The sequence below is a fragment of the Plutella xylostella genome, chromosome 2 (assembly GCF_932276165.1).
Source record: "Plutella xylostella chromosome 2, ilPluXylo3.1, whole genome shotgun sequence".
Lineage (NCBI taxonomy): Eukaryota > Metazoa > Arthropoda > Insecta > Lepidoptera > Plutellidae > Plutella > Plutella xylostella.
Genome location: NC_063982.1, coordinates 1,443,450 through 1,471,380, shown reverse-complemented (window position 1 = coordinate 1,471,380; position 27,931 = coordinate 1,443,450). Strand labels below are relative to the sequence as shown.

The 27,931-nt window shown below is 37.3% G+C and overlaps 1 protein-coding gene across 3 annotated transcripts; it reads right to left on the bottom strand.

The window, feature by feature from the left end:
* Nucleotides 1-347: 347 nt before the first annotated feature.
* Nucleotides 348-27,900, bottom strand: LOC105393921 (zinc transporter foi). Of its 3 annotated transcripts, XM_048628415.1 has the most exons (8): nt 27,703-27,900; nt 6,028-6,602; nt 4,376-5,451; nt 3,803-3,890; nt 3,535-3,583; nt 2,511-2,591; nt 1,816-2,003; nt 348-1,500 (listed from the first exon to the last, which is right to left on the bottom strand). In XM_048628415.1, the coding sequence occupies exons 2-8, from the start codon at nt 6,469-6,471 to the stop codon at nt 1,360-1,362; spliced, it is 2,067 nt and encodes a 688-aa protein (XP_048484372.1). In that variant the 5' UTR covers nt 6,472-6,602; nt 27,703-27,900; the 3' UTR covers nt 348-1,359. The 3 variants fall into 3 exon arrangements, with proteins under 3 accessions (XP_048484372.1, XP_037968154.2, XP_037968167.2); XM_038112226.2 differs by lacking the exon at nt 3,535-3,583 and having other exon boundaries at nt 3,754-3,890; XM_038112239.2 differs by lacking the exons at nt 3,535-3,583; nt 27,703-27,900 and adding an exon at nt 16,322-16,707 and having other exon boundaries at nt 3,754-3,890.
* Nucleotides 27,901-27,931: the final 31 nt, after the last annotated feature.

Genomic DNA, 27,931 nt, shown 5'->3' with positions numbered 1-27,931 from the left:
ATAGATCTTATGAAACGTCTATAATTTTACTTGAACAGTATTTGTACGAGAATGTTAAGGAAAATTACATTACTTCTGTCTAAAACAAAGGCAAATTTTTATCTGTTCATAAATCGCCTTTTCTCGGAAATGCAGATTTTGGGCTTTAAGTAATTTAAATAATAACCATACAACTTAAATATTTAATACTGCTTGGGATAACATTTTATTCTTGAAAATGCTACATTTTATCGATTCAAAAGTATAAGTAGCGTGTATAACAATAGGCTTATGCAACCAAAAAGTTTCTACATTACCAATAATGAATTAGAACCTAATTATTTAAACTCTGTTTTCTGTCTCTTTCGTTCAAATTACCGAACATACCATCGTATGGTTCTGCCAGAATTACCGGCACTATATAAATTTCTACACAACAAATGCTGAGTCAGAGCCTTTTTGCTGGCACAGTAATAATTCTCAAACGTTTTTAATGACTAATTAATGATTGGTAATGTAGTGTAATACAATTATCAATAGACAATAATAAAAACAAATGCTTCAGTAATTAAATAAAGAAACTTAAGTATGCACCATGTAAGCAAGTATATTTTATCGTAATTTAAGTTAACAAAACTACTATAATATAGGAACAATAATTAAGTCACCAAAACAATCTTTTATGCTGGAACTTTGATCAACCGACAATTTCATACAAAAATACCTTAAAAGTTAAGTTTTTATTTTGTATCAATTTGTCGACTTAATATTTTTAAAGTGAAACCAACAATTTGGCTTCATTTTTTGAAGACTTTACTAAATCCTAATCCTTAATATAAGTAAGTAGCAATCATATAAAAATCTACTAAGATCTTTACATGCCATCCAAAATCGTACCTGCTTAAAGTATGATTACTAGTATGTTATTTATATGTATGTGTTATTTATTAAGTACCTATTTTATTTGTTTTTGTTTATATTCGAGAAGAAAAAAATACAGCAATACCTAAACACGGTATAAAATATACCGCCAAAGTATCATTTTAAGTTTTACACGTATTTTTAATACATCACATTTTTGATAATTCACCTTATTCATATAAAAAAAAACCCTCAAAGGGTTACAAGAGTACAATTTTAATTTCTAAATATTTTTTAGCACTGGTATCACACACTTTTATTTAGACACTGAATTTAAAATATCTTCAAAGTTTTCACAACGAGTTGCGCAAAATTATTTCGATGTAGAAAAGAAATGACAGTTCTATTTTCGTTCCCGCCATTTTGTTCACAGATAAGTTTAGTTTCTTTTTTTAATTTTGTTTAACGGCCTGGAAACTTGTTCTTTCAGCCAGGTAATTAGCTGCCAGTGTTCACAGACTAACCGAATAAGTTTTTAAGGTCGTGTTCGTACATGGCGATGACCAGCATTATTCCGATGCCTGAGGCCAGCCCCATGAGCTGCAGTAGGCACTGGCAGAAGGTGCCCTCTTTGCTGTGCGATGTCGATAACTCTGGCATCTGTGAAAAGAAAAAATATGTTTAACTTAACGGAAAAGAAAAATTTCCTAAAAACCTTCGGTAACGGAGAAAGGAGTGTACGTGTGGCCTGTTATACAGAGTCTGGATGAATTTCAGGTAAGGTAACTGTCCAATAAGCTTACCATAGTGACTTGTTACCGTTATGAGGGTGAGTTATTGTGTTTTTGCATACCGCGATTTATGACTTCATAGCAATACTGCTGAATTGCGCGCTCACGATTGGTTTATTTCGCTTAACTGCCATCTATCGGCAGTCTTCGGTACTTCTTGGCTACTATAAAAGCCTAAACTAACCATATCAACGAGCGCGATGTACAGGAACATGCCGGCGGCGGCCGCGAACAGCCAGCGGGTGGCGCTGGGCGCGTGCCCCGCCAGCACGCCGCACACCATGCCCAGCAGACACAGCGCTGAGGAGACCACGTTGTACCAGACGGCGCGGCGGGCTGACATGCCCGCTTTGAGCAGGACGGCGAAGTCGCCTGGGGAGGGAAAATGTTGTTAGACACACGTGAAGTAAAACCTTTCTTACAGGGGAATTCCCTTGTATTGTATCCACTTGAGTATGCTCAGGCGAATGAGCGGCCCATTTGGCCGAGCCTTACAAGTGGAGACGCAAATCTGTGCGTGCTCAGCCGTCTCCACTAGAGCGTTGAGCGGCTCATTCGCTTGAGCATGCTAGAGTGGATACAAGGCTTAATATAGGTAGATAGGTATCGAAGTAAGAAGATAGTCTAAGTAATAAATTAGATTAATTTGTGAAGCGATAAAGGTCAGACAGGGGCAGCCGCGATCGGGCAAAGATAGCATGAGACACCTTGCAGTCAACCTCTTCTGTACCGTCAACCTTAAGAGTCTTAAGTTAAGACATGCAGACGATAGGAACTGGATAAGGAAGACAGGGCCTAATGCTGTGTTGCTCGAGTGACTTATGTACAGTAAGGGACGATGATTTATTGACTGATTATAAAAATTAGTATTATTCTTACCCAGTTCATGCGGCAGTTCGTGGCACAACACTGCGATGGCAGTAGAGAAGCCACCAGCTATGTTGGACGCGAAGGCCGCACCTGAAAATTTCAAGAACATATTTTATTAATTTACTAAAAAGAATCAAATATTTATGTGTACTCTGCATTGCAAAACATTGCCATATTTGCACATATAAATGTGCAACAGGTGGAATATTGTTATAAACATAAAGAAATAAGACCAAATCCAATATAAGAATATATCTAAACATATGACTAAAGAGCCTAGTAAAATTCACTTAAGTTAGTCAGTTTCTAACAGCATCTAGGTATATCCGTGAATCGCTATAACCTTCACACTTCAATTGTATTCAATACAAAAATACGATGAATAGAATACCTTGTGAAAAGCGAACACGGAATAGAAATACAGGTCATATCGTTAAAAGCAATCTCTACCAGACAGCCTAATTTATTTTCGTAAGCCAGCCTTCAAAGTTGATGCCAAGATATACAACTTGTCATTGAGCCAAAAGGTTTGCGAACTTCTACTTCAGTTATTAATAATAATGTGTTGACTCTTCCAAGAAACCCAAGATTAGCGAGCGAGATAATGAGGCATTCCTCATAATTTTATTCCGTGAACATTTGGCAGTGGGATGTTTAGAATTTTTATTGCATTAGGCGTTCTTAGAATGCAGGTAATGCCTTTTATAGGTAAATTCCGGATTATTGTTAATTCTACTACCTTATAAATTTATATAAGTTTTTGGAATATTTTATGAATGTGATAGGAAACTTCCAGATGAATCTGTTCGTCATCATAAACATTATGAAGTGACAGAGCCATCTAGCGTTCACCCATTGAACGTCTACGTCAATTACCTACACCAATGCCGTCGTCGGTAAAGTCGGCAGGCCTTCACCCATAATGACCATATGCCCACAGGAACCTTTCATTGCGTCGGTAAAATGGTACCTTTGGCGCCATCTAGCGGTAACCTACAAAACTTCTCACCCGATAAACGTCTCTGTCTCTTACCTATAGCCATGCCGTCGGTAAAGTTGTGCAGCCCGTCGCCCATGATGACCATCCAGGCCACAGAGGACATGGACGACGGCGGCGCGTGCACGTGCCCGTGCGAGTACTTCAGCGCCATCTAGCGACCACCTAATGAACTTCTTGCTTAAGTATAGTATGCTGTCGGTAAAGTCGCGCCAATATCAACGGACAGCGCCATCTAGCGTCTCCGTCTCTTACCTATAGCCATCCCGTCGGTAAAGTTGTGCAGCCCGTCGCCCATGATGACCATCCAGGCCACGGAGGACATGGACGACGGCGGCGCGTGCACGTGTCCGTGCGAGTGCGAGTGGCCGTGGTGGGTGCGGGAGTGCTCCCTGTGGGGGTAGGGAGGGGTTATAATTAATGTAAGAAATGTTATGTGAAAAAGAGAGAGGTACAATTATCTATCTCTCTTTCTGAAACAAAAACTTTATAGAGTTTAATTACGTTTTAAGGCCCGAGTTCTTCATTGATTTATAAGTCTTATCCGAGAATAAGTTTACGATGTCGTTGATCTTGAGTAAATAAAGAATATTCTCGTGTAAGCCATATTTATCAATGAAGAAATAGGGTGTTAGTCTGTCTATTAATTACTGGATAACCAGTTTATTAAACAAATAAGGGTATGGTTCAATTCGTTAATCAGTCCGCGTTGGGCGCCAAATCAAATTGTAACCTCAAAATAAGTATAAGTAGTTAAAGTAGCCATTTTGGAGTTTTATGAAGACTATGGTATGGTTAGAATTAATTAGTTATAACTTCCTACAAGTAAATTAATAAGTAAAATGGTCCACGTTGGGCGCCAACCCAAAATACTAACCTCAAAATGACAGTGTAACTGTCGCCATCTTTCAAATCCTTCGCGCCATCCTCCTTGTGTTTTATATTGTTCATCTCGACGACCGCTGGCGTGGCTTCGGCCTTCAGCAGCCAGTCTTTGGCCGTCGGCTCTCCTTCCTTACCATCAGGATTGAGGGCATTCGATGACACCACACTCACTGAGTTATTTTGTTTTTTGTTAGCTTTGGGACTTGACGGTATTTGTCCGTCCCTATGATGGTGATCGTCATGGGTATCTGACTCTATCTCGTCGTAACAGTAAGGGTATTCCGAGTATTTATGCTTACACGTTTTAGTTGTTGGATCACTTTTTTCGTCCTTCTTGAATATCTTCATCATAGCGTTTGTCGACGACGAATTGTTTGCCTGCGGTTTCTCGGAACCCGAGCCGCATCCGTGGTTCTCATCCTTCAACACCCTAACCCTGGTCGGGAGTTTGTCATCCTCCAACTTTTGGCGACGCTTCCTCCATTCGACCACAACTGTTAGACCTTTTTCCATGAAGTAGAAAAACACTACCCCTAGCATGGCAGCCAATCCTTTCCACATGCCATCGTTGTGGTCATGCTCAGCCACTTCCCCATGTTCGTGCTCCATAGGACTCATAGCGTGAGGCATCAGGTGAAGCAAGGCATCACCACACAAAGTCCCAACCGCTAAAGCCACTAAGAACTGGAGCAAATGGTTGTAATACGTCTTGTGCATTATAGGAATGACCGCTACACCTAGCAACCCGCACGCGCTTATAGCGGTTATACTTAAGGACGAGTATAGCCAGACTGCGTAGCTGTTTTTGGAGTAGGCGTTTTCTAAGGGTTTTAGGTCTCGAATGTCGGTTCGTCTACTGATGGGCAGGTTGGTTTCTTTGACGCATCCAGTGCGTTCTAAGGATGTGTTTGCCACTCGCTGGTAGAGGAGCAAAGGGCATATAGCTTGGAGTGTGTGTGTTGTGATCAAGTCTGTTTCTTTGTCTTCCTCGATTTCTTCGTGATTGTGGTTGTGGTCCGGTTTTAGCCGGGAGTTTATTGAGGTGACCACATCTTCGCTGCTTAGGCACTGGAAAACAATATTGCACATTACATGAGATAAACATAGGACTATCTTAGTCAGCGGCTGCTACACGGGTTCCTTATCGACATCGATAAACTCGTTTAATGCGCATTCCACCAATCACAGCGCCGTATTTGTGGCGAATCCCTATACAGAGGCGATTATCTATGTCGCTAACGAACCCGTGCAGCGGCAGCAGGGGGCCGGTCGTGGCTGGATGAGGAATAAAGTTGGTATTTCAATGTCATATCGTATAAAGTTTCAAGGCTGAAGCCGAATACATAAGGAGAATTCTTCGGTTACAGTTATGTTAATGGTCATTATTTATTTACTGCGTGGAACTTTTACCATTCCAAGTATCACTTAAAATTGAGATCAAAGCTTTTTACTGGTTAATTTTATATTCATATCCGATAACCTACTCATTATTATATCAATGGCGGCGCATCGCGCACCCTGTACAGCCCACTACTGATAAAAAACAGACTGTCTATATTTTGAAAAATATAGCATGATAGCAATCCTTTCACTCAGTGATAAAATATATTACAGAAATCTAAGAATACACAAATGAATACTCACATTAGCAGTTTCTTCCTTCATCCCAGTTGGCATGTAGATACCCTTACTCTCTGTCTTCTGAACCCCTCCCTCGACCAGCCTATGCAGGTCCAGATCCTCAATCATCCTATTAAGTCCTGTCAAGTTCATCGTCATACTGTCACTGTCACCGTACAGTCTGAAGATCTTCTCTATGTACCCTGCCGCATTCACATTTTTAACCTCCCGTTTTCTCCTGTCTATCGCATCTTTGTTGCCTCTGATTTTGGCGAGCTTCTGGTAATATCTTGGGCTTCTTTTGACGACGTTTTCGACTGTATACTGATGGTCGTTGAGGTCGGTTTTTAGTGTGTCTATGAATTTGGGTTGGAGTAGGTCTTCGTTTTTTTTCACATGACTGTCGCAAGAGCTATGGGATGCGCAGAGGAGACAGAACATGCACACTGTCACTAGATGGTGCGACATTTTTAGGCTTAAACTAGTTTGTTTGACTTAAATTGTATTTCGGGTTAACTAGCATCCATTGGCTGCTTTTTATAAACTTTATAAAGAGATTATCTGAAGACGCTTTCCATTTCTTCGTAGCTCTTCACTATCTGTGGAGAAGGAGAAAAAAGAATTAATACAAAAAAGATAACGCATTATTTATAAGACAAAAAATAATAAAGGAAGGTACCTATTTAACAAGACAAGTGAATAGTTAAACATGTAATCAATGTAGTAACGGAATCTGTTAACAATACTTCATGTGACATCATTATTTAATACGGTATTCTCAATGTATCACAACTCGGACGAAGGCCGTACGAATATATCAATATACATGATTTTAAGTCACAAAGCGTCAAGAGAGACGTATTTAAGAAAACATTAAACGTGTTATGAATGTTATGGTTAAGTCTTTCAATGTTATGTGACGAAAGAAGTGAAAACTTAGTTATTGTAATGTAGGTAACATAGGCTATATCAGACGCTAGATTTACACAAAAATGAGGAATTAGGACTTAGAAGAGGTTCAGATCGCACTGATTAGCGTACCTATCTAGACTAGGAGAAAAAAATACTAAAACATAATATTTTGACATGAATAATAAAGGCTCCAGGCTCACTCCTTGGGGTGCACCACCGTACATCAAAGAAATTTGAAAACTTCATTGTCAAGCTGTTGAATATTTAATTTCCGATTCAATAGTTTACAGCTATTACTTATATCTGTAAAAACTAGGCATTGTAGACGGTCTGCCTGACCGCAACGCCTGAATTCTTGGAGGTCATGTCAAATTGGTTACAAACAATGCACTGGTTAACACTAAAATTGTGGTTAAAATACGCAATGAGTGCAATTAATCCTAGTCTTAATACAGTGGACATGCAATAAACAGCAGATGCCTCCTTTGATTTGAATGAGGAAGGTTGAGCTCTGGAACTTCTTTATGAAAGAACAATCTTTAAGTTACAAAGACAAAAGGTTCAGAGTTCAACCTTTTTCATTCAAACCAACTGAGGCATCTGCTGTTTATTGCCTGTCCGCTGTGTCCTCTATACAGGGTGTTCCAAAAGTTGTATAGTGAGCTACTTCAGGGGGTTCATTCTGAACAACTTAAATTAATTCACCATAAGAGAATTTCATAGAAACTTTGGTAGTCACGTGACATTTTGCAATAGGGTTTTTTTCACAAATTTGCAATAGGTACAAAAGTACAAAGTTGGTTTAGAATGACAACCTCAAGTCAACATTTTGGCTTAAGCCTCTTTGCAACATCCTGTAGCACTTATACCACCTTGTGTCACGTTAAAATCACACAAACCCAGTACCTCATTGATAACATGACAAATGGACGGCCATCTTGTATTTATTATTCTACACGTAACAAGTTCAAGGCTTTGACCAATGCCGCCGCCGCTTTCGTAAGGTCATTGTCATTACCACGGATAAACTAGAAGATGGTCTTTATAGGTTGAAATGTTACTTACTAAGGTAGTCTAGAAGAAATAGTTTTTTTGATTATTTATTGAGAATAGGTACCTACTTATTTTGTACTTAATTGTTGCATCCCATCAAACATTTAGTTCAGTCTAAAACTCTATTCATATATGCAAATACACACATTTAGAATAATTAATTCGCGCTGCCCTTTGGGTGACCATGGAGTGGTTTATTAGACAATCTATTAAGTTTTGATGTAATATGTTTAAAACGACTTCCGTTATAATTATTATCTACATTTGACGTGGCAGATTTGGATAATTATTGTGAGAATTTACAATGACATAATTTCCATATTAGTCATCGAAAAATATATATTAGATTAATTATAAATACTGGAGGACCCAAAATGCACCTTGAGGTACGAATAAGTTTTTCCGTGTTTTTTAAAAAAAAAAACTTATTAACTACGTACTCAATCTCTTCCATGCAAATGGTAGAGATTTCTATATAATTATTTCGCCTCTTTGTACTGTTTTATTTTTAAGTTATTGTTTTGTATTGTACTTACTTCATAAGCCACATGAAATGTCTCGTACTATTATGGTATTTTAAAATCCAAAGCTTCTGTTGAGGTTACATAACAGTTTTTCCGCATAGGGAACCCTCCAATAGCTTAAGGTCTTCTAAATATAGAAGCCAACTTTGTTAAACGATTTCTTGGAATCATGGTGCTATTCAAACTTCAGCAATTTCAGCGAAAGAGGCGATGGTGCTAACATGCATGTAAATCTACGATGTATGTACAATTCTATGCAAAAGTAAAACTTGGTTTCAAAAGTCTTCAGTTCAGTTTTTTGTGCTAAATGCTTCACGGATGGAAAAAGATTGAGAGCCATAGCATATGTCCAGTTCCTCATTTGAATAAATCTAACTAAGCATGAAATTAAGTCCTGCTCAGCGGACATTCAGCTAATCAAAGCGCTGCGTATCAAACTTAAGGCCTGCCAACTTGAGGTTCTCACTTATGAAACCGGCTGTGAGACTACCAAGTCTACTAACCACTGTAGCGTGACTGAGCCTATCCACAACGAACGATGAAAAGTCAAGGCCGCCATCTTGCCTGACATGCAAAAAATATACAAAAGCCGTAATTGGAATACGCTGAATACGGTTTCAGGAATCACGAGCTAAATCTAGACTGAAAGAGATCTTATTCTTCTTACCGTGACGACATGAAACTAACAAAGTCGAATAGAATAGAATAGAATATCACTTTATTGGACGTAAAATTTTACAAATACTTGTCCATTGTCATATAAGGAGGAATGAAATAGCGAAAGAATCTTCTCGAGCATCTTTTCAACTTTTTGCCTATATCGAATAATACATGCCGAGCTGCCGCTACACGGGTTCGTTATCGACGAAGATAAACGTCACTATATCGCTATTTGGCACAAATACGGCGCTGTGAATGGGGGAACGCGACTTAAACGAGTTTGTCAACGTCGATAACAGATTTGGGGGGCGGCCGCTAGGCTTCTTTGGATTTTAAGAACAATGTATAATGTATTTTTCTGACTGTACATTGTATACATTATATAGAAATATGTTTTCCTTTCTTTTCTAGCGGTATGCGGCGTATAAATCGATGATGGAAGCTTTTATTAGACACAGTAGAAGGTTGTCTTTGTATTAGGGCATGCAATACCGGAACTATTTTCAATACCGGTATTGAGTTCCGGTATTGCAACTCAATACCGGGATCCCGGTATTAATACCGGTATTAGATTTCCTTGTAATAAATAGCATATATTGTTATTAAAGGTCGTATACGTCAAAATAAAAGGAGAAAAAGCAATGAAATTCAGTTTTTTGTAATAGATTTTTACGAGAATTGAGTATTAGAGTTTAAATTTTACAAAAAAATATTATTTTTACATCCAGTGTCCGTTTACGCATGGTCAACAGTAGATATCAAACGGCCGAATACTGCATCAAACGGTTGGAAACAAGTGCGCTTTCACAGTACATAGGAATACTATATCTTAATCGCTTTATTATAGCCTAAAAAAGTCCAATTCCGGTATTAATTCAATACCGGTATTAACTTTCAATACCGGTATTGAAAAAAGCGTGAAATTTGTCCCTAATACCGGTATTACGAATACCGGTATTGCGGTATTGCATGCCCTACTTTGTATAACTTGACTATGAAACATGAAGTTAACGTATAAACATACATAATGTAACGTTTAATAATAATAATAATATTTGGTTAAACCGAGTAGAAATATAAATAGCTATAAAAACATTAACTAATAATATATTTTTTGTACTTCGCGAACATAAAAAATAAAGTAATTATTTATAGGTAACATAACCTTTGTAATTGTTTTTTAGGGTTCCGTAGCCAAAATGGCAAAAACGGAACCCTTATAGTTTCGTCATGTCCGTCTGTCCGTCTGTCCGTCTGTCACAGCCGATTTACTCGGAAACTATAAGTACTACAGTGATGAAATTTGATGGGAATATGTGTTGTATGAACCGCTACAAAAATATGACACTAAATAGTAAAAAAAAGAATTGGGGGTGGGGCCCCCCATACATGTAACTGAGGGATGAAATTTTTTTTTTCGATGTACATACCCGTGTGGGGTATCAATGGAAAGGTCTTTTAAAATGATATAAAGTTTTCTAAAAAACATTTTTCTTAAAGTGAACGGTTTTTGAGATATCAGCTCTCAAAGTCGTAAAAAGTATGTCCCCCCCCCTCTATTTTTATAACTACGGGGTATAAAATTCTAAAAAAAATAGAGGTGATGCATGCTAATTAACTCTTTCAACGATTTTTGGTTTGATCAAAGTATCTCTTATAGTTTTTGAGATAGGTTGATTTAACTGTAATTTTGCTGCTACGGAACCCTTTGTGCGCGAGCCCGACTCGCACTTGGCCGGTTTTATTTATAACTAGTCCTGAAAATCCTGAACCACTGACCCCATGAGTCACTCCCTTTCTGCTTAATATACCACTCTTCAAGAACATCCTGTATAACAAACAAAGAATGTGAGTACCTGATAAGTGATTTCAATCTACAGATAACCACTTAGTGGGTCAATTGGTCGGTATTTCATAATAATATGCCGATTGTATCTACCTTAAAGTTGGTAGAGGCACACACCAAAAACATACATACATACGATTTAAGAACCTTCTCCTTTTTTTGAAAGTCGTTAAAAAACGTGCCAAATAACGGATATACTAGGGATGCCCGATCTGAATCGATCTTTTGGAAGATCAATTCACGGCAATACGATCTACCGATCTTTTGAATCGATTCAATGGAATGCGATCTGCAGGTAGATCGAATCTTATGGAGACAAGATCGTATGAAAGAATCGTATCATCATAAAACGAAAGTTTCTTGTTCTTATTGGTTGGTGTAATCGCATTTTTCCCCCAGTAAGTTTATTGGTCAGGTTAAGTCAGACACACTCGATTAAGCTGCCAAAGATTCTATTGGTTTTCTTCCTCATCCTAATCCTAACTAATATTATAAATGCGAAAGTAACTGTGTCTGTCTGTCTGTCTGTATGTCTGTCTGTCTGTCTGTCTGTCTGTCTGTCTGTCTGTCTGTCTGTTACTCTTTCACGCCAAAACTACTGAACGGATTTGATTGAAATTTGGTATACATACGGTATAGACCCTGGGAAAGAACATAGGCTACTTTTTATCCCGGATTTCCCACGGGAAAACTTTTTAAGGCGAAGCGAAGCGCGCGGGGACAGCTATAAACAATAAACCTTCGAAGTGTCCACAACAGTACTCAAAAGGTTTACCTACTTCGATCACAGATAAGTTACTTTTATCTTCACTTCAAAACAGGAATTAAAATGTAGCTGATTCGTTATCGTTACACGTTTATCAACTTGTCGCAATAACGGCCGTTTATCGTTATCGAGGCGATAAACGATGTTAGCTGCAAGTAGCTGCTACAATGTGTGTCGGTGTCTGTATACAGGATGTTGTTAACATTGTATTGTATGCCAAAAGGGGATAAGTATGAATTTATGTTGTTCTACATGGTAAAAATACGCATTGGGGAAAATTTTATTTCACTATGGGTAACGGTACGGTACGGTATAATTTTACAATCGATAAAATATTTATTTGTGTCATTTGGTAACGAATAACCAGTGACCAAAACGTACTGAAAGTGACTCACTATTCTTACGTACCGATTACACACATGATTCATTCGACGAATTACTGTGCGCCAAAAATACATTATCCAATATACTTCCTAGTTATATTCGTGTAATACAGTAATGTAATCATGAAAAAAAAACCTACTACTATGGATAGTTTTTTTTTATTACTTAATCAGTAACAAAGACAGTTTATAGTATATGAAAAAATGTACATGACAAATCGAACGAAAATGATTCCTGAGAAAGACAGATACACCTGGCTGGCATCACTCAAATTAACACCTTATTTAAACATGACATAAAGAATGAAACAGAACGACGCAACCTAAACCACAGATAAGCGTAGCGTGGTATTGTGACGTCATCACGGCACAGACTAATACCATTGGCCAAAGTTTGTTCGCGATCATGACGCCACTTTGATTGCGCGGAAAATTCTGGAATTAACGCTTCTAACGCGTGGCATCGCATAGTGGTTAATAACTGCGTTGTGCCAAGAATCCCATGTTCGATTGTTACATATTCTGGTGACGTTAATTTTACCAAATGATCATATTAACTCTAGTTTCTATTGGGTCTATCATAACAACAGTAAAATGTACGTGAAACCCACGCAAGGGTACCTACTTTTGTAATAAGTAAACAACTGAATATTTTATCGTGTTTGTTGATAAATATCGCACCAAAGTTTAGCGGGCGTACAATAATTCGTTACCGTTAAAAACTTAGTCAATGTTTAATTGTTTTGGCTGGATGCGGTCGACTCGACTGAGGACAGAGTGTTATGGGGCTCATTGCGGGAGGCCTATGTCCAGCTACATACAGTACCACCTACCTACATATTAGAAATTAACAATCCATAAGCAGCGTCGCACGCCTGTCAAACATCTGTCAGATCCATACAAGTTACGTCAGATTTGACGAGCGTGCAACGGGTTAGTCCCACTATGGTATGGTCCCGGCATGGCACCCTCTTAAAATACCTATCAAAAAGTTCCGCTATGGTACCCTTCAGTTTTTGGTACTGTTGTAAAGTAGATCTAAAAGATGGGTACCATAGCGGGACTTTTTGATAGGTATTTTAAGAGGGTGCCATACCGGGACCATACCATAGCGGGACTAACCCGTTGCACGCTCGTCAAATTTGACGTAACTTGTATGGATCTGACAGATGTGACCATACCGGGACCATACCATAGCGGGACTATACCATAGCGGGACTAACCCCGTGCAACACTGCTTAGTGATTGTTAACCCTATCGAAGGTCAAATCATATTGACCAACGCAGTACAAAAACCCGTATCAAGGATGTCAAAAGGTTGAATACAGGAAAATAAAATGATTTATAGGGACGGGACCCTGCTAGAATTATAATTAGTTACGGATCACCATTGAATCAGTATTCTACATACATATACATACAGGGTGTCCAATTTGTGTTTCTACATAATACGTGGGCAAATCACGAAAATTCAGTAATTCGCGAATAAAAACCGTCTTCATATAATATTTTATCCGTAATGTAAATCTTTATAAGCGGTTTTCTATTGTAAATTACTAAAAATAAACTGTATTACCACAAAAAACTTTAAACCCTGATTACTAGTGTTTAAATCGAAATTTGACAGATTTTGTAGGCGTTTGACAGCAGTAAACATCTGTTAAATACTGTCAAAGTTTTTGTAGTAAGGTCCAAATAGTCTTCTGTTAAGATAGTACTTAAATCCTCATAAATCCGTAGGCCTTGAAAATTTTCCTAATCAATTTCCTAGTTTCGATATTAATAAAGGTAAAACATATTTGTAATATTAATATTATTATGCGACAAACAATAATTTTCCTACGCAAGGACATCTAAGCAGGAACTAGATAATGATAGACTTTGCATTGACGGAGTTCGGTAAATAGAGGGTTGAATGTAGACTAAATAGGTTCGAATCCTGTGACAAGCACATAATTAATAGTTTTTTTTCTTCAATTTATTTAGGTACAATACAATATGTAAAGCTGCTCTTTAGATATTTCAACCCAAAAGTTGCCTGAAAGTGATCGCTTTTAGCCATCTTCTGATGTGTATTTTACAATGTGTAATATTTTTTTTGTATTTTTGGTGTCAATAAAGTATTATAGGTACTTACGAACAATAAAAAAGTTCCACTCTTAAAATGATGACACAAAACGGACCAAAATTTTTAAAAATTTAATCAAAATTCGAATGAAATTTTATCGTTTTTTGTTGGAAATATCCTGATGCTCTGTTAAATGTACTACAATATTGCAGAAGGCGTCATTAAGGTAACCCTTTCCATTTAGGAGGAATTTGGTGCTGTTCTCAATTTAACTTTTTCAACGCGATTGTATTTTGTGGTCATATCAATCATGAATGAGTGTACAGTATCTGCAAGATTACACATTACAACTACACAGTGTAGCGAATCTTATTTATACGTGTCAGTAGGTTATCTCTGCAAACGTGCCGTTATATGTTTTATTTATATTCTGTTAAAAAGTTTGTGTAACTATGTATGAATAAACTTATTTAAAACTAGCTGTTCCCGCGCGCTTCGCTTCGCCTTAAAAAGTATTCCCGTGGGAATTCCGGGATAAAAAGTAGCCTATGTTCTTTCCCAGGGTCTAGACCGTATGTATAACAAATTTCATTCAAATCCGTTCAGTAGTTTTGGCGTGAAAGAGTAACAGACAGACAGACAGACAGACACAGTTACTTTCACATTTATAATATTAGTTAGGATATAACTCTACAGGGTGTTGCAAAGAGGCACTGTAAGACGATATGGGGTAGCTATACTTATTTAGTATAAAATAATAATAAGCATAATCAGTTATACTGTGCTGTGTCATTCTGAACAACTTTGGGTTAGTAATCACCGATAATTAATATTGTTTTCTAGTCCACAAAAAGTTAGATCAAAGCATTAAAACACAGCCAAGACATAAAAAAACCACTGCAACAAAATGCAAATTTCTAGCGTAGCCAGTTTGATACAAAACGACCAATCAGCGCATTTAACACGCCAACGAAATATGATAATTTTCATACTAACCACCTCTTCAACCTTATTATAATTGGTATTACACACACATTCACAAACACAAAACGTACACAACACCAACGTAACAAATCAACTTACAAGAAAAAATAAAAACTGGCCGCAAACAATTGAATTCGAAATTCGAATTTATTATTTTTTTAAATCGAACGAACGCGTGGCGCGCGCAACGGCCGCGTAACGAGAGTGCTATCGCGAGCGTTATCGTTACGTTGGCTGCAGCTAACGACGACGCTGCGTGGGGCAAAGATTAAGCGATGTGTGACGCAGACGTGACGGACTCGTGTGGGTGTGTAAATGTAGGTTAATTTTTTTTTTTGGACGAATGTATGGCGTAGTGGTTAAGTGGCTTTGATTGCTGTGACGACGTTCCCGGGTTCCGACGTTTGAGGTATTTCTTTAAAGACAGATTTTTGTTCTTTTTTCTTGAGTGAAATGATTTTGATGTGTTATGATAATGATACACTCACCGGCAATGAAATAGTTCCACTCACAAAATACCGACACCAAAAGACCCCGTATTTTTTTAAGATAGCCTTAACCGTTTAGGAGTAATTTGGTGCATTTTTCAGTGGAACCTTTTCATTGCCCATGATATATCTCAAAGCCAACTACCAAGCGTGGAGATTACGGGAATAACCCTCAAGTGTTGGAAGATGTCCATTTGTGGACTATTCATATTTACAGTATACATATACGATAAAATAGCAGACAGCGTCAATAAGCTAAGCCTTTTCCGTTTAGGAGTAATTTGGTGCTATTGTCACTGGAACTTTTTCATTGCTCGTGACTCTCGTGAGTGTAATCAAGTCTAAATAGTGGTAGTGGCATTTATAAATGCATTTCGTTGGTGTCCCGTTGATACCATAATTAGTCTGCATTCTTTGGTATCATATGAACTCGTATCATATCATAATAAAGAGGTGTTATGTTGCCCCACTGAGGTGGGTCTCGCACAATAGAACTAAAATTACAGCTATAGTGATCTAATCTATGGCATATTATACAATATCCATTTCTGTTGCCATGTCCAGATCCTATACTAAAAATGAATAGGTAATTATAAGTAGTACTAAGTGTTAACTTAATGAGGAATTTACTTACCGAAATACCCGTCGCCAATCCGAATTTAGAACCGTAGGGGATGGAAGCCACCCCACGACTGACCGACATCCCTTGGGTTCCACCTTTTATACGCAAACCAGAAGCGCGGGAAACCGAACCGACCAATACGGAAGCAGGAAGGATGCAAACTTTTTTGCGTTCGACTTTTGAATTGAAAACCGCTCGGCTCCGATAAACAAAATGAGAACAGTTTCAGTTGAATAGTTTTTTTAAAGGGAATAATAGATTGAGCGACAAAAACATAATTGGGAGCAATTACCTACTTCATTGCAATTGATCTGACTTTGGGCAAAAAAATCGCGAAGTTTGCGGATGTTTTAGTCATGATTTTGTCATACTGCTGTCGAGACGTTATGATTTACAAGTGCGATGAACATCGAAGTAAAGTTAAACGTGTAAAAAGTTAATAACAAATACAATTGATAGGTACAGCAAAGGGCAGAGAAACCTGACCCCCCTCAGAAGCATTGTTACTATGAGAGGGGGGTCAGGTTTATCTGCACCTGACCGTACTAGATAAGGTATAAGTGTGAAAATCTGAAATCATACAGGATATAATTACGTAAATCTCAATTATATAGTTTAGACACGCAACGACCAAATGTTAAAGTCGTGATTTTTCAAATATTAAAATCTCTTTTTAAAATCAGAAGTAACGTTGCTAGTTCCTAACTGTTTATTCGGGTCATCGTGCGAATTAGACCAGCAATCGATATTAACGGGCCGAAATAAACCCTAGACTATCTAAAGCTATCTAGACAACGAGGCATGCCTGCATTTAGATTCAGTGGTTACTGGAGGGTTATATATTAGGGCTATACCTTGATAAATAACTAAAGGTTGATAGATGTATTCGGTAAGTTTTAAAGATATCCAAGTAGAAGTAAAAAGTATTATACGAAATGGTATTCATGTACAACGCAGATGCTTTTTGGGTGTTATATTATGCGTGTTTTCACCAGAAACGTACACAACAGATACAAGCATTCGGCAGTGTGCCGTCTAAGAAGACGAAATGGTCAATAAAATACCATTCCATCGGCGATGACTGTACGCTGTATCTTCGGGCACTAAGGTAGTGCCAAAAATTACTTGAAAACGGCCATTTCAGACAATCCCATTTGATCTATTCGGCGTTATGCCAAGTGACTCACCGAAGGAGATGTCTCGGCCAAGATTTAGGGACTTCCCCACATACCTTGTACACTCACGAGCAATGAAAAAATTCCAGCGACAAAAGTACCAAATCTCATCCTAACTAATATTATAAATGCGAAAGTAACTGTGTCTGTCTGTCTGTTACTCTTTCACGCCAAACCTACTCAACGGATATGAATGAAATGTTTTTTTTTTTAATCTGTTTTTATTTTGGGACATTGGGACTTTTGTCACGGGGTGACGATGAAATGATGATGGGCACAAATATATGGAAGCTGGGACCATCACCAATAGAAATGAGTCATACGTCGTTGAAAAGGTACTTTTTTGCAGATTATGAATAACGGAAGCGCTAGTCCTAATTTACTGTCCAGTTAGAATAATCGTACCTTGAAAGTTTTTATATTTTATTTCAGTAATTTTAATGTTTTTGTAATTTTTTCACATTCATTTTTTATTTTTATAACAAAATGATCATCATTCATTATAATATTATATTTGTTTACTATCTCAGTTAATAAAACCAGTTGAAAATAATTTCTCCCATTTTAATAATATGTGTTTACGTGTACTACGCCCTAACTGTCATCAGGAGAGAGAGTGCAATGCCATAGAAAAATACTTCCTTCCGACGAATATATTTCAAAATGGACAACTTATACGGATTTGTCGTTATAATATTTTTTTGCTCACTTGAAAAGAGCTCCAACGATGTATGACTCATATTTATTGGACATAGGTCCCAAAACGACCATTGTCATTTGAAGGAAATTTGGTATAGTATACATACGGTCTAGATCCTGAGAAAGAACATAGGCTACTTTTTATCCCGAAACTTTTTAAGGCGAAGCGAAGCGCGCGGGAACATCTAGTAGAAAATATAGTTAAGGCTTTGTCGCCTCGACTCTCGTGCAATGAGCGGAGCGCCTTAAGTGACATAACCAAAACCAATGGGATGTATAACCGCCACGACTGGACATACGTAAATTAAATCACATCAAAATTGTCTCCAGTGCCAACTCAAAAGTACTTACTACTGTCGTTGCCTTAAAGCTTAAAACCGCTTGAAGCGTGCCCGCTTGTTCACTACAAACACACTCGCACACACGGCGAGTTGCGCACGGGAATATGGTTTTTGAAATCGGGCCAGTATAATCCGATGGTACAAAATTATTATTTTCGTGTTGCGTAGTTACGCAGTTGGGGCAGGTCGGGACTCGAACGCGCGACCTCTGGCCACCAGGTCACCCGGTCAAGGTTAACCGATCGACATACTGGTGAATTAATTTTGTATGAATGTTGAGAACTGACCGGAGTATTTTGGAGTGCTGAGCGTTTTCAATGAGATTGTGCGAGTTTATTTAATTTACGTGGGCAGTGGTAAACTATTGAGTGAATGGGCCGACTGCAGTATGCAAGTATGGGCCTTGTAAAACACGCGTTTAGTTTAGGGCGGATTAGTTTCAAATTAAGTACTATTATTTTTGTTATATTATTTATTGTGCAAATATTAAAAATCACAGACAATATTTTTTCTTTTTCCAAAATAAATTCTAAGGCATAATTTTTCGCATAGACATTTCAGAAACGTGTTTTCATTGGAGGATTTATCTTTAGGCTGTTCAAGATCCCGGTGGTCAATTTAATACGAGAGTTTTAAAAACCACATAAATCAGACATACAAAAAAACATACTTATAGACTAGAATTAATGTACAATAGGCGGCCTTATCGCTGAGAGCGATCTCTTACAGGCTCAATCTTCTCGCTCGTCTATCCGCTGTCGTTTATGAATTGCTTATTCCGTAGAAATAACGCTTCAATCCCGCTCACCTTTCGGCTAAAGAGTTTACCTCGCGGTCTTAAATGTACTTAAAATGGTTGATGTAATTTCTTTACCAGATTACACATTTATAAGTACATTTATAGCTAAAGAGCGCTTCTTGGGAGACACCTGTTAGCAGCTACGGGTGAATACTGGTAAATGATAAAGGAACATCCGAGGGTTATCGAAATCCTAATAATAACATTCCTTACTTAATATTATAAATGCGAAAGTAACTACATATGTCTATCTATTACCCTTTCAGGCCAAAACTACTGAACGGATTTGAATGAAATTTGGTATACAGGTGGTATAGACCCTGAGAAAGAACATAGGCTACTTTTTATTGCGGAATTCCCCCGAAGAAAACTTTTTAAGGCGAAGCGAAGCTCCCGGGAACAGCTAGTTTGTTTATAAACAACTGTCTGTCCCGGCCGGGATCGATCCCGAACTAGGACCGATCGATGGACCAGGAGTCAGAGACACTAACCACGGCACCATCCGTTCATTCGTCGACGCCGTCGAAACATCTCAGCATCCTATTTACTACATAGGGTACATAACTGCTGATTGGAAGCGCTTGCAAAGTACATAAACAACACATAATGCTAAATGATTGTCAATTGATGTACAAATTGATCAAGTCAGTAGTTGTACACTATACCTACAGCAGTACACATAACAGCTACCGTTTCATCATAAATAATACAATTGCGACTCTCGCGAGCAATGAAAAACCTCCTCCTTCGGCAGTCGGGTAAAAAGTTCCACCCACTAGGTTAGTTGCAAAGTCACTGGAAGTTTTTAATTGCTCGCGAGTGTTTTAGGCGCTCCACCCACTTACAATGGATTAGTTAGATAATGCTTTCTTCAAAAATACAGTGCTAAACTAAACACTTTTTGTGGTCAACCCAAAATCGAATTAATCTAATTCACACAAATATAACTCGAAACGAAACGCAACACTTCTTCAATATCTAATTCGGTGGCGTTATAAATAGCCTACTCTAGCTTCAGCAGCGACTTCGCCTGCTGAAGTGTCGCCTACTTCATCGTACTATTACACTGAAAAACTTCATTCATAGTAAGCTTACACCTTTACGTACAATAATAATAAATGTGGGCCTAATTCATTAACACCACCACTACTCTGAAATACTTCATTCACAGTGGGCCTATTTCATCGTACTATTACTCTGAAATACATAATTTATACTAGGCTTAAACCCTTTCGTTCAATAGTAGGTAATGTGTGGGGGACTTCTCACACACGGTCATCCAACTCCTAGCTTGGCAGAGCCTGTAAACCAAGTGTTATTACGGTGAAGGAAAACATCGTGAGGAAACCGGCACATCTAGATGTGTGAACCCACCAATCCGCAATGAACCAGCGTGGTGGGAAATGGTCCAAGCTTATGAAGGAAGTTTAGATCTCAAGGGAAGCACAATGAGCTCGCAGGGGCAGGTGCTAACACCTATAGAATAGTATAGATAATGTTAGATCAGGCTTAGGTAAACTTTGGGTAGAAATCTATACTACATCTAATAGTATAAACACGACAGATTTCATTGTTTGTTTGTTGCCTATTTAAGAAACAAAACTGACCGATTAAAAAAAAATGCCCTAAATTAGCCCCGTGGCCCGCTGGACCGACGACCTTAGACAGGTGGCCGGTTGTTGCTGGATGAGGAAGCCCGAGAACAGTGTTGTGGCGCTCCTTGGTGGAAATCTTTGTTAACCTGATTAATTTCTTACCAAGTTTCGTTGGCTGATGTTGATGAATTATTATACCTAAATAACTAATTATAAATAAAATCGATTCTAAGTATAAGCAGGCACGTGTGTGCCATATAATTATTTTGTCGTCAACGCGCCTGCTAAATATAGCCGTACTGCTGACGGATGAAAAAAATAAAGATGGCATGATATATGATCGTCAGTATTAGGCTTGCCTTATTAATCTTTTTATAAATAGGTGGTAATATTATGTGTCGTTGGAATGCCTTAGGGCTTATACTATCTCATTTTTTAACCCCAGGTGACAAAAGGAGTTTTGTAAGTTTAACGTGTCTGTGTGTTTGTATCTGTCTGCGGTAGCGTAACTCCCAAACGACTGAACAGATTTTCGTTTTGATTCTTCAGGGTCATAGGTAATGTTACCTTGAGTGTTCTAAGCCATATTTTATCAAAATCGGCAGAGCCGTTCAAAAGTTTGCGACTTTTACTCTTGAATGTCGGGGATTTCTATCGTTGGTTAGGATATTTCAATGAAATCGACACCCAGTTCCTGTGTACAGTTACTAAAGGCAACTCAAGATGGTGTGAAAATAATAGAACCTGACTTATTCAATGATAAATTTTCACCCTGCACTTCAGTTCAGATATTACCTACGTATTTGTTACTAAATGTCCTCACCTTGTCACTGTGATATTATAAAATATTATAACACAATAAATGACACACACTATAAAACATTGTATTGAAGAGAAGTGTATCTGAGTACAACGAACAATCCTTTCAAATATATTATACAGGTAGTAGCAAAATTGGTATATGTAGAATAGAATAGAATAGAATAGAATACTACTTTATTGACTTAAAACAATTTACACAAATAACAATAATAATAGTAAGCCAAAAGGGGTTAATTATAAACCACTTTTGCAAATTCGCGAAAAAAATGTTTGGTTCTTCATAGTAAAGTCACGTGATTAATTATAACCCAAGTTTCTGTGAAAAAGCTAAAAAAAACGTACAAAATATGATTATTAATGATAGGATCTAAAACATAGGTAATTTTCTAAAAACACTCTATGATAAAAGTATGCTCCTTTATATAGAATAGATAGTAGAAGAGAGAGATCAAAATATTATTTATTTGGACACAAACAAAAAATAAATTACAAAACTTATACACTAACAGAAAAAAACAAAAAAAAAAACACGCACTCACGCCTTGTACTAATGTACTCCCTTGCAGGGTAGGCAGAGGTGCATTGCTGCACCCACTTTTCGCCAGAGTGTTATGTTAGTCCCAATGTAATAGGGGGCGGGCCTATTGCCATTTTACGGGCACATCCAAGACCCGAGAACAAATATCTGTGTTTAAACAAATATCTGCCCCAGCCGGGAATCGAACCCGGGACCATCGGCTCCATACACTAACAGATGGACACAAAAACGGCGGTCTTATCGCTTAAAGCGATTTTTTCAAGACAACCTTTGGGTGGAATAATAGATTAGATTTTGACTTTACATTTTTTACCACTTCTAATCTCAGTGTTCCGGACGCACCGTCAGTGCGTAGGTGCCATCGTTGAAATCATAATTAAACGTTCTTGGCCGCGAGTTAGATGCACGCGAATACTAATAGACATAGTCTGGAATTGTTGCGACACGCCGATACGGTATGCAACCGGTGAAGTTGGGACGAATTCTTACGAGTGACGTAGTTAGGCTTGTGGCTAGTCCAACTAAGTGTGCATGGTACCTTAATAACATCCATCAATAAAATTATCCGAATGACCAGTGGACTGGCATACTTGGCAGTTGTTAGGAATTAAGCCTAATGTTACAAATAAAATTACTTATATTCGGTCGTTTTTATCTGGCAATATGCAGTAGACACTGTGTGGCCTAAGCCTAAGTTGCATATGAGTATGTTTAACACCTACCTTTTGAGTCTATGTGTTTAAATATGTGATATGAATAAATTGTAATTTAATTGCATTAGGTATTTATAATGTAAATTTATCTTTAAACATGACAACTTTATTTATTGACTATACAAATAAATTACAATACATTTAATTGTTTGTATGTGTTTAATAACTATGAGGAAATGTAGTTAAGGCAGCATGTAGTAGAAGGGAAAGCCTACAATTTATTTATTTACATTTTATAATATGCTTTATTGGACATAAACATATATATAAACTTATAAAGGTAACAGAGAGAAATATGTACATATGTTTACAAAGTTGGGCTAATTGCCAAAAAGCAGCCTCCAATTAGGTGAAAAAGAAATGACATTAAATCTGGCTGGTATTTTGGACCGACACACACAAAAAAAGTTAGCATTGTTAGACTATAACATAGGTACTTATTTCAATTACCTACATAATAAGTAAGCAGCTACCTAAGTATTGTGGTTATAACTTATGGTTATTTCATTAAATGAATTATTTGTTTAATATTGAAAATAATAGGGAATATGCAAGTGGTTCAAATAAAGGTCAAATATTATTTATAATAAACTTTCTTGTTTCTTAACTACGACTCCATCATTATTTTTTATTATAATTTATTTTTGAGCAAGTAAATGAAGTTGAAAAGTACAAAAAAACTTCGGTAAATTCTAACTTCCGAGAAACGTCACCCATTTTCTTAGGGCGGATGTGACGTCATAATTCTTTATATGTCAATCTCAGAATAATAACTTCTTTGCGTTTGCGTATAGTTAAATAAATGTCAAGTGTAAACAAAGAAATGTTAATGTCACCGAGTATTTGTGATGCTCGTTGTGATCAGATACGATGGATCACATAAAAATTCTTCCAATACGAGTAGATCCTAGCCTCCTATAACCTCTCCACTTCTTGTTTGATATGCTTGTTTGTTTGCAAAGTTTAGGACTTTTTATAAATTTTTTTGGTAGTGTATGGGCTGCCACTAGTTGTTCTATTGTAATGAGGCCTAAACAGCCATTCGCTAGTCAACGAGCCACTCAAATATGCTCCATATTGCAACACAATAAAATTAAATTTGTATTGTAAGTATTATGACATGAACATGACACAAGTTGCTCTTTCTACTTTTAGATTATAATGGCAGTCGTTAGTATATTTCAAAAGTTGTTATTTTTTTCTAAATTAAGTTATGGAAGAATTCTCGTAATCAGAAGAACTGGACACATTAAATTTATTACGCAGTATGAACGAGTAAACTGTGGCCAGCTGCGGAAAAGGACAGCAAAGACTATTGAAAAGTCGAGAGCCGTGTGCCCAAATATTAGGGAATATGCGGTTCTACCTTTTTTGGCATAAGATTTTTTTGCCTAATCTCGTATTGCATAGTAACGTTTGGTCAAAGTCTCGTTACGCCGAAAATCGTATGGCATAAATCTCGTTTACTAAAAAGTTATTTCGCATAACATTGTTTAGCCTAATAATGGTATGGCCAAATCTTGAATAGCCTAATAATGCTATGGCATAGGTTTATACAAAGTAATAATATTCGTTTGGCTTTAACTTTGACGGAGCGTCTCCCTACATAGCGCAAACTGGTGCCTTGTATTGTTTCCGCTGTTTGGAAAACGCTCCGCTCCGCTTCGCTGCGCTCCGCTTTGGTTTTGATGAACATGTGCACCTAACACGCTCCTCCTCGCTTTGCTCGTCGTCGCACCTATTTTTAGGTTTCGATCTCATGGGGTTTGTCATAATTATATTGGTCGTTAACTTTCGATTTTTTGATCATACAATATCGTGATTTTCGGGATGTAGGAGAAAAATACCACAATTTGTACATTTACTACATACTTAATATATTATTTATTAAGATAACATTAGGAGAAACAAGATTATACATAGGTATAGACGAATATAAATTTGAGCAAACGAAACTTAGGTGTTTAAAGATTGTTCCTAAAGAGTTTTAGACGAAACGAGCCTTATGCCACATAAGTCTTGGCAAAGTGATGGTTCGGCCAAAAAAGTTTAGACCATACGAGTTATGCGAAATGAGTTTTGGTCAATAAAGATTATGCCAGATGAGCGGAACCCGGGAATATGCATATATTTTTATACTCTTATTCGGTAGTTTAGATAAGGGGGTTTAGACCTTTGAGATATGCACAATGGTTCCATTCAAGAGAGCCAGGTGCAGGTTCTTACACCCCCACAGATAATAGAATAGAATGACCCACTAACCCTAGTCTCTCTTACTGAGAACCAAAGTTACAGTAAGTACTTACATACAATACAAATATTACTTTATATTCATATTGCCTTAATAGCGTAATATTGTGTACAAAGGCCCTCTGGTTTGCGCGCTCCCATTTCAAAAGAGCTACTAGCAGCTATTTACGAGCTCCCATTACAAAACAGCCGCTGGTCACACTTTATTACCATTACAAAACAGCCACTGATCACACTTTATACACTTCCTTTTTCGTTTGTTACCATGACAACATTGGTTTGTTGAAAATACAAAAGAACTCTGTGATTACTTGATTAGGTAAAAAATCTATGCCGACTGACGGGACTCATTATTCTGAGCCGTGAAATTAAACGATTATGACGTCACGACAGCCCGCCATCCTGACGGGAATTTCAAAGTGGTCGTGATGGTTGTAATTTTTTAACTTTCTTTAAAATACCTTAAATTACTTATTTTGGCGTTGAATTTTTTTTTACTATAATAAAGTGATGTAAAACTATCCAATAAAAGTATAAAAAAAAATTACGCATATTCCCTATTAAGTATCATTTATGAGAAAACCAGAATAAAAGTTAAAGTTTCCTCAGTTAATAACTGTTTTCATTATAACTTGTCCATTTTAAAACTTTATGAGGTAAATTCAAGATAGTTAATTACTTTTATTGATGACTTATCTTAGTAGTTGTTTCATATAAAATAATGATAAAGTTTTAATATTTATGTAATGTAATTAAACTTATCATTACATTAATCATATACAATACTGCTTGTTCATTGTATGTGCTTACTCATTTTTAGTTTTAACTTGTAAGTAGACATTTCTTAATAGTCTACTTAATCTCAATAATAATGGGGTCAATTGGTTCTGATTAATCAAATTTTTGGTCGTCGATAAAAACATACAATACTTTAATTGTAAAGAATCAAAAAGAATCAAATTGTGAAGTGAAGATACATAGCTCCTATCTCAGCTATTGCAACACCCAGGCTTGCTGCTCCAGTTACTCAGGAGCTAGGCTGGCTGAGCTGAAATTAAGGGGATAGTACAAAGGTGACGACCGAATGGCGTAGTGATTAGTGACCTTGACTACTGAGCCGAAGATCCCAGGTTCGATTCCCGGCTGGGGCAGATATTTGTTTAAACACAGATATTTGTTCTCGGGTATTGGATGTGCCCGTAAAATGGCAATAGGCCTGGCCCTTATTACATTGGGACTAACATAACACTGGCGAAAAGTGGGTGCAGCAATGCACCTCTGCCTACAACGCAAGGGAATACATTAGTACAAGGTGTGAGTGTTTGTTTTTGTTGTTTTTTGTACAAAGGTTCCACTGAAGAGAGCCACAGGAATTTTGCTTTCTCTCAGAATAGAATAGAAGTTTATACCAGGTTTGTAATGACTGCCCTATGAGTGTTACAGTTAAAAATATCTAATAAATAAACAATAATATTTGAGAGCAATTGAATGTAAAACAGAGAGGATGTACAAACCTAAACATCAACAATTGAAATAATAATAACTTTACTAGGTTCATATTTTAACCGCGCAGGCGGTATTTTATTTGTTACATAGTACTTCTTGATTAATATAATTATTAATGCCTAACTAAAACTAACTAATATAAAATTAAACTAAAAAGAAGATGCTGGCCAGATCGCTGCCACTGTCGGGTAGGGTATCCAAGACGCTGACCGCGTTACCCCACTGTATAGCGATGCTTAGCCTTTGTGCGAGGTAATATTTAATATTGTACTGGACCACTGGACAGATTCTTAGGTCAACCAATAGGCAGCTAAAATACAGACACAGTGCAAAGGTTGTTTGTTTTTGTACTTCTATCAATTTATTACTTAAATTACATTGATTTGCTGGCTAATTTTAAGTTTTTTAAGTACTTAAGCATAAAAATAATTCCTGGAGAAACCTAATAAAAAATACTTAACTTTTTTCTTAGTTTAATTCTTCCCAAGTAAGTAGGTATACCAAAATGTGTCCTGCCGCCGTGAAAGAGGGCAAACAAACACACTTTCTCCATGTACATAAACCTACTTAGTACATACACGCTATTGTATAGCGTTGATTGGATTGGCGGCAAACCACAATTGCTGGGAAAATAACACAACAGCTCGTCATTAGAAATCTAGGATTATATTTCCGACTCGTTATCTCGATTACGACGCACGCAACGACCGCTAAACAGATATACATTCACGAACTAACGGAAAGCTACCCAAACTACACTTTCGTTAGCACCGCTATCTAACATTTATTACACACAATATCACGTATTTACGCGGTTATAGATTCCTAAAAAGTGTTAAGCCTGCAACTTATAAAGTAGAACTTGGCTATACGACACCACTGGACAGAACCCGGAGCCGGCAGCATCCAAATAAAGACATCAAAGAATATTGAGACATAGCCATAATCCACTGACCTGTATTTCGGTTTGCAGCTGTTGAAGGCGCCTGAATTTGCGTGTACACACAGAAGCACTAAGTAATAAGCACAATTATAGATAAATACAGTCCCTTTTAGACCGTACGCGGTTAGTTTTTTTGTAATTTTCTAATCACGAAAATGAGCGACAGGGCGCAACGCGAACTCACGTCAAATTAAAACGGTGTTGCCGTCTCCATTTTGAAATTTTCTACCACGTGGTATTT

Coding starts and splice junctions, on each gene's coding strand:
- LOC105393921 (XM_038112226.2), bottom strand. CDS start 6,471: ATGTCGCACCATCTAGTGACAGTGTGCATGTTCTGTCTCCTCTGCGCA. Junction 3,891..4,375: donor AGTTACACTGTCATTTTGAG/GTTAGTATTTTG, acceptor CTACCCCCACAG/GGAGCACTCCCGCACCCACC. Junction 2,004..2,510: donor CGAACTGCCGCATGAACTGG/GTAAGAATAATA, acceptor TTCCCTCCCCAG/GCGACTTCGCCGTCCTGCTC.